Source organism: Haplochromis burtoni, unplaced genomic scaffold (assembly GCF_018398535.1).
Source record: "Haplochromis burtoni strain Fernald_Lab_line unplaced genomic scaffold, NCSU_Asbu1 Contig_29, whole genome shotgun sequence".
Lineage (NCBI taxonomy): Eukaryota > Metazoa > Chordata > Actinopteri > Cichliformes > Cichlidae > Haplochromis > Haplochromis burtoni.
The window spans coordinates 832,539-839,876 of NW_024582390.1; the positions used below are offsets into that span (position 1 = coordinate 832,539).

General features: G+C 42.7%; 1 protein-coding gene across 1 annotated transcript in view; it reads right to left on the bottom strand.

Moving 5' to 3' along the window:
• The window catches only part of LOC102293438 (neuroligin-4, X-linked), a 23,566-nt gene extending 20,199 nt beyond the window's left edge, over window positions 1-3,367 (bottom strand). Inside the window, exons 1-2 of the mRNA XM_005918326.3 lie at window positions 2,949-3,367; window positions 732-1,694 (exon numbers count right to left, since the gene is read on the bottom strand). Of these exons, the coding sequence (XP_005918388.1) occupies window positions 732-1,206 (475 nt within the window). The 5' untranslated portion in view covers window positions 1,207-1,694; window positions 2,949-3,367. The remainder of the gene's footprint in view (window positions 1-731; window positions 1,695-2,948) is intronic.
• Window positions 3,368-7,338: the final 3,971 nt, after the last annotated feature.

Below are 7,338 nucleotides of genomic sequence, written 5' to 3' on the forward strand. Positions count from 1 at the left end.
AGATAGATAGATAGATAGATAGATAGATAGATAGATAGATAGATAGATAGATAGATAGATAGATAGATAGATAGATAGATAGATAGATAGATAGATATTAGCATCACATGGCATTTTTTTGCATAACTTTTTGCACACCTTTATTCTGTTTGTGTGTGCATCTGTGGCTGTGTGTGTGTAAATGTCCATGTGTCCATTTTTATGTATCTCAGCCTTTGATCACTCTTCGGGTTTATTTGCTCCCCTGCCTTCATTTTTCAGTTGGTGGGTATAAATTGAAGTGGCGGGAGCGTTCAATGCCATGGCGTGTGTATGTGTGTATGCGTGTGCGTAGGGTCACATGCATGTGTATGAACCAATATGTATGCATGAGTTAGTCTGTGTCCTTCCCACTTTCCTCCACAAGTAAAGGCGTAAACCCCATGGCGACTGACGCAGGTGTCTGCATATTAAGTGTTGGTTCAACCAGCAGTGTGCGGAGGGGGTTGAGGGAGCAAGGCATAGTTTTAAAAAAAAAAGATTTATTTGTTTGTCAAGGTTATGTCTGTGCTCTGACAGGACACTCATGATTTAATCATTTGTCATGCCCAAAATATTCCCACAATCAAGTATCATCCTCTTAGCCAGTGTAGAGCAAAATGAACCTAACCATGTAATCCTAATCCCAATCCTGCACGCTTGTTTTCCTTCCCTGCCCCCAGATTTCACTGCACACCACTAGGTTCACTTACCTTCCTCAGTTGGCACATAGATATTGAGGTAGAGACAGTCCTCGCTCTGGTGAGTGAGGTACGTCGCTGCTATATCCAAGTTAGCAGTGAGCCAGGATGGCATCATGTCTCCCAGTATGCTCCTCTCATCCAATGACTGTGGGCACACAGGAGCAAACTGCGTCACGTTTCGTATTCCTGGCCAAGGTAAGGGCGGCTCAGGCGGCTGGAAGCGCCGATCCCCCGTTGGAGGCCTGGCGTAGGGTACTCCAAGGTACTGAATGACAGGCCCAAGGAGGTCTGAGGGCAGCGGGGTCAAGATGCCACGGATACGGCCCTGTGCCGTAGAAATGACCGGCACAGTCTGTTGTGCCAATAAGGAGGTTGGATAGAGAGAAAGGGAAAGGCAGAGGGAGAGGAGGAGGGATAGAAACCTGAGGTGGAAAGAGAAGGATGAAGGGGGGGATAAAAGTCTGCTGGTCCTCAGCTCGGACATGATGATGTGTTTTGGGGATAGCTGGAAGAGGAGGGATAGGAGGGGTAAGGGGAGGAACTGGGGGAGGCAGAGGGTTCCGGCTGCTTTGACCCTTCAGAGGTATCCAACACTCACACACAGCTGCTGCTCAGCTTGGCCCATAGCACACACAACACAGTCCTGGCTCCTGCAAACAACCTTTTCCCCTTGTGTATGTGTCTGTCTGTGTGTGTTCCTGTGTGTGAGTCAGTGATTCTGTTCCTCTGAGTGTGCAGTGACTCAGTCAGTGACTCCGTTCAATACGCCGTCTCAGAGTGTATGCATGTGTGGAACTGTTTAAGTGAGTGTGTATGTCTTGGACTGGCGATTTGAGCCTGCTTGCATGTCTGTGTGTATATGTTTGTGCATGTATGTGTGTGCGAGTCTCTCCTGTTATGTAAACAGTGGCATCACTGTTCCGCTGTCACTTTCTCCTTCGGGTCACCCCCATAACAAGCCCAAACTGCCGCCTGGATAAGAGAAAGAGAGGCAGAGAAAAGCGGAGGAGGGGAAAAAAAGAGAAAGAATGGATTTAATTAGTCCTGATTAGAATAATCACAGGGCAACAAAAAATAAATAAATAAAATGTCACACACACAAACACACAGGAGACACACATATGACATCACAAGGCCGGCTTGTGCACCTTGCTTTCTTTTCATGATAAAAATAGATATGGGAGTGATAGATAGGGCAAACGAGATGTTGTCCGCTCAGCTTAACTCGGTGTCAGACTGTCAGGGCTGCTGTGTCACATCCTCACTACACACTGTTTCACAGATCACAGGACCCCGATGGGGGGATGGGAGGGTGTCACGTCACACGCTTAATTAAACCCCGAATACACCGTAGGGCTCCTGACCTGCATGTAGCATATGGTAGGAAGCCTGTGACGCGCGCACGACCACGCACACGCATACTTTGCTCTCTATCCCACCACCTAAGATGCGTGCAATACACCTTTTTTTTTTTAAATGTCTCACACACACTTTCTTTGTCACCTTACATGCTCGGTCTTTTTCCCTCTCCATCTCAAGCGCACTCATACACACTCTCACACACACACACTCACAGCTGCTTCCCAGCCGACACTGCTTTCGCTCTCTCTCTCTCTCTCCCTCCGAGGGCCTGAGGGCAGAATATTAACACACGCGTCCACATACGCGCACAAAGAGAGAGAAACATCAATTCTCTGTATAATCACACACACATCCGCGCGCGCGCGCACACACACACGCCGACCCACTGTAAGCTGCAAAGATATTAGAGTGTAAAAGGATCAGCGCGCTGTCGCTCCTCTTATGTTAGATTGTATTGGTGTCGGCTGTCCAAGGTGCTAGTTAACATTCCAGTGGTGATCACACACACGCTGATGAATAACGCTCCATTTATCAAGGCAAACCCGCCTGCCACCCTCCCCTTGTGTATTTTCATATAGAAAGAACAGATAAAAGCTAGGCTGCTTTCTTATTATAACGAACGAGAGGGAAAGCGTGTGCGATGAAGAAGAATAAAAAACAAATAAGTGTGGAAAAATGCTTGCCTGTGAGGTAGAATTCCCTGTCTAAATCTCTATCGGCTCTGAAGCTGACTACGGCAAAACACGCTCACTCACTCACACACACACTCACACACACACTCAAATGCAAAGCCTCAACCTGCATCCCCGCTGCAGTAGAAGGGGAAAAAATCCTCAAATGACAAAAATGTAGGATATAGCGTACCCAGGCTGGGTGAGAGGTGTGAAATCCCATGGACCTGCTCTCCTTTCCCTTCCACCGCAATATTTGCCGCGTGCTTTCGCTGCTGCAGCTTATCCGACGTGCCCGGGATGGGATATTGGGAGATATTCCTCTGCTGCTGCTGCTACTGCTGCTGGTGATGGTGGTGGTGGTGGCACGTCTCCGGGGTGGGAATAACCCAAAAAAGAAACAAGAAGAAAAAAAACAAAACAACCTACAAGCCTTCCGCCTGAGAAAGGTGGGAAGAAGAAGAAGAAGAAGGAAAAAAAAGATTTGTTTGGAGCTATAGTAGAAATTTTAATGTTTCTCCGAGGAATACAGGGCCCAGGACGTTCAAGTGATCAATCTCCTTCTCTCCCTCTCTCCCTTTCTTTCTCCTCCCCCATCTCCCCCTCGCTTCCTCGCTTCCCCCCCCCCCTCTCTCTCCCCCTCTTTCTCTCTATTTTCTCTTCCTAGATGCGATTGGACAGTGTGGCAGCCAACAGCTACTGATCCAATGATACGCACCTAGCTCCGCGAGGAAGCGCAGACATGGAAAGAAGAAGGGGGTGGAGGAGAGGACAGGACAGGAGAGGAGAGGACCGACCTGTTCATGGGAACACACACTCACACACATACAGAGAGGTGGACACCATTACACAATAAGTGCATAAATACACACACACACGCACACACACACACACACCTGTGGAAAGTCCCTCAAAGCCTAGAAACACACAAAAAGCATTAATGCATATTCCGACTCAACCGCATACTCTTGCATGGCCACAATCACACCTTGACAAATTTACAAATTTACTGGAGCAGCTGCACAGTAACCTCCTCGGGACCAGAACAGGAGAGTCTGTCCCCATTCTATTTAGCTATGCCTGCAAGCAGCTTTCTCCCTCGGGCACTGCGTGTCAGGAGTGTGTGTGTGTGTGTGTGTGTGTGTGTGTGTGTGTGTGTGTGTGTGTGTATGGTAATGCAGTTGGTCTGCAGTCGCTACTAACTGTGTTTGGGAACACTCCTCACGTCAGCACAGCCTGCCGCAACAGCATTCAGGACTTTCTATTCCTCTCCTCAACAAGCTTCCATCCACCCATCCATCTCTTTGTCTGCCTCTCTACCTCTCTGTCTGCCTGTGCACTTGTTTGCTTATTTCTCTGTGTCGCCCTCTACTCACTTAACCCCTCCCTCCACCCTCCCTTTCCCTTGTCCCCTTTCAGAAACATGCTGTTTACATATCCAATAAGGCAAAAACAAGCTTGTGCATGTTAATTTGAACAGATGGGGTTTTGATAAGTGATTTAGAAGAATGATCCTGACATAAGTGGAGACCTGTCCAGGGTCCTTTCTTCATCTTTATCTTCCCCTGCTTGCTCTGCTTTTCTTCCCCAGGCTCCTGCCCCCCCTGCAAGCCTAAGATGGATAAGCGGTTAAGAAAATTGCTGGGTGGATGGATACTGACATAAGCTTTACAAAGCTATAGTTCCAATAAGAAAAAGCCCTGTCACTTATTCTCTTTTAACTCAGACTTATCCAAAAAATACCCTATATCTAAAACTGTGCCGAGAGTCATTTCGGCTTAAAAGGTTAGAGATGAGCTAGAGGTTAGACTAGGACGATTCAAAGAAGCTATCCATAAAATCCCAGTAACAACTCTAAAACTGGCAGCCTATTAAGTAAGACTATAGAGCAACTGGTACTGAGGTCAGAAGGGTTCAAAATTTAACAAAAGTAAGCAAAATTTCATGTTATGAAAGTTATTTTAGTCTTGTGTTTACAGAAATTTGATTGTCTACCCAATACATTTATTTTAATTCCTTTAGTTTTTACATCTATACATGCATTTTTCCATTTTATTTTATACTACCACTTTTTCTCACAGTGATTTCATTTGTCAGTCAGAGCGTGTACACTATGTGACTGATTAGTTTTCCTAAAACGCGTGAGGCTTTCTGTAGACTCAGATTAGCACCGGGGAAAGTAAACTGTCTCGGGGAAATGAGCGTTCCATAGACTGTATGTAAAGACAGAAATTATATCAACACTTCCTGACATTATGCAAAAGGGAAATGAAATATATTCGTGTAACATCTCAGTCTTTATACCTGTTATGTTACTTAAATTTATATTCTATTACCTCTATATTGTTATAGTGTTCATTGTCTCAGACACTACCCAAGGTAAATAAACAAATAAATATGTTTTAAAGGTGAAATGTACTGTATGTTTCCTAACCCATAAACCCTAAACTACTGTTTGAAATGTCTTTAAAAAAATGAATAAATGATATCATTGATAAATAATAAGAAGAAGAATTTGTTAAGTAACAGCCAAAATTGTAAGGTCAGATTAACAACTGTGGGCTTTATGGATGGAAGACACTTTGGTGAAATTTCTATGAAAAAAAAAACCCAATCAGTCCATTTTTGCTTGTTATCAGTCCAGAGTTTGTTTTTTCAGATCTTTAGTTTTATTTTCATTCCAAAAAAATTGTAAATAATACTGTAAAACAGCCACAACACTGATGTTATTGAATCAGTCCTAAAAACTCTCACTGACTCTATTAAATTTAATGCAACAGATAAATAAAATACAGCCAATATTACTTACATTTAAGTCATAGTAATAATATGCAGCCTCTTCAGTTTATGTATGATAAACTTTCAAAATTCAATTCAGTTTTATTTATATGGCGCCAAATTACAACAACATTCACCAAAAGGAGCTTTACATTGTAAGGTAAAGACCCTGCAATAATATAGAGAAAACTCAAGCAATCAGACTACCACCTCTGAGCAAGCACTTGGTGAAAGTGGGAATGAAAAACTCCTTTTTAACAGGAAGAAACCTCCATCAGAACCAGGCTCAGGGAGGGGCTCCGACTGTTGCGACCAGTTAGGGGTGAGCGGAGGTAGACAGGACAAAAGACACACTGTGGAAGAGAGCCAGAGTTTAATAATAATTAATGATTGAATGCAGAGCGATGTATAAACACATAGAGAGCAAAGAAAAGGTGAGTGAAGAAGAAACACAGTGCATCATCGGAAGTTTCCAGCAGCCTAAAACTTTTGCAGTTTTAGCCAAACCATACAAATACAGAGTGTCTGTCTCCCAAATTCAACACAGATGAGGGGCCTGAAAGCTGAAGGCTCTGTCTCCCATTCTACTTTTAAATACCATAAGAACCACAACCAGCCCATTAGTATGGCACCATGGTACTATTAGATCTGTAGTCCCTGTCTGTACTCTTGGGTCAGCATTTTAGATCAACTGAAGGCTATTCAGGGAGTTTTGGGGGACAGCCTGATAACAATGAATTGCAAAAGTCCAGCATAGAAATAATGAATGCACGAACTAGATGCATGACATGCATGAAAAATGGTACTGGTTGCGTTTTTATAACAGATACACAAAGTTCTGGGATGAAATGGCTGCACGGGCCCTAAAATAAATTACATTTGTAAGTGCCTCTTAAAAATTAAAAATTACTACATTGGCTCTAAAGTTTTGAAGTTCATTGAAATTAATTTTAACAAATGTGTATAGTTCCGCTCAGTCTTTTTGGTGAACAGAGAGGATTAAACCAAAATGTATTTTATTTCTGAGTGTTTCATATTTTTGAGGCTATGTAAAGACTACTCTACACTGTCAACAATATATGTCATTACTAATGTACTGTATATGCCACTTTTCTTTTGATTCTGTGAGTGTCCTGTGATCATTTATTAAAAACCAACACCATCAGATCGGGTTCTCATACTTCAAGGAATGACAAAGTACTGGTTAGCTCAAAAATGATACAGCAGTCTATCCAATTATTGGGTGTTTTTTGTATCATTATGAGCTTTCTCTAGTACTCAGCTGCCTGATTTTGTATGTTTGAGCACTGTCTTAAAATTAAATTCATAAACAGCTCATATAAAGAACTGACCCTGGAGGGAAAATGTTATGAGTTTTACAGATGCTTAAGGTTGGCAAGGTAGCTTTGAGAAGTTAGCAAAACAAAAATAACCAACTTATCCCACGTAATGCAGGTGAGAAGTTTACGTAAGTGCTCTTGACTGCAGCAGTTCATTTTGCAATGCAGTTAGTGAACCAAAAAGAAAGATGTACACGAATTAGCAATCACAGTACGCTTCTTCTCTAATACAGTCTGAGCTGCAGATCTTAATCTGACTTAATGTGGTGTTGCATATGTCTCATATCTAACATGTGCCTCGATTGACAGAGTCATTAGTTCTTAACATGCACCATGTCTCTATATAATTATATTAAAATTAATAGAATGATTCTGCATTCTATTAATTTTGTGTGGTATTGGACATATATTTGTTTTATGTGTGTGTTTTTTGTAATTTAGGTGTGTAATTTTGTATTTTATAAA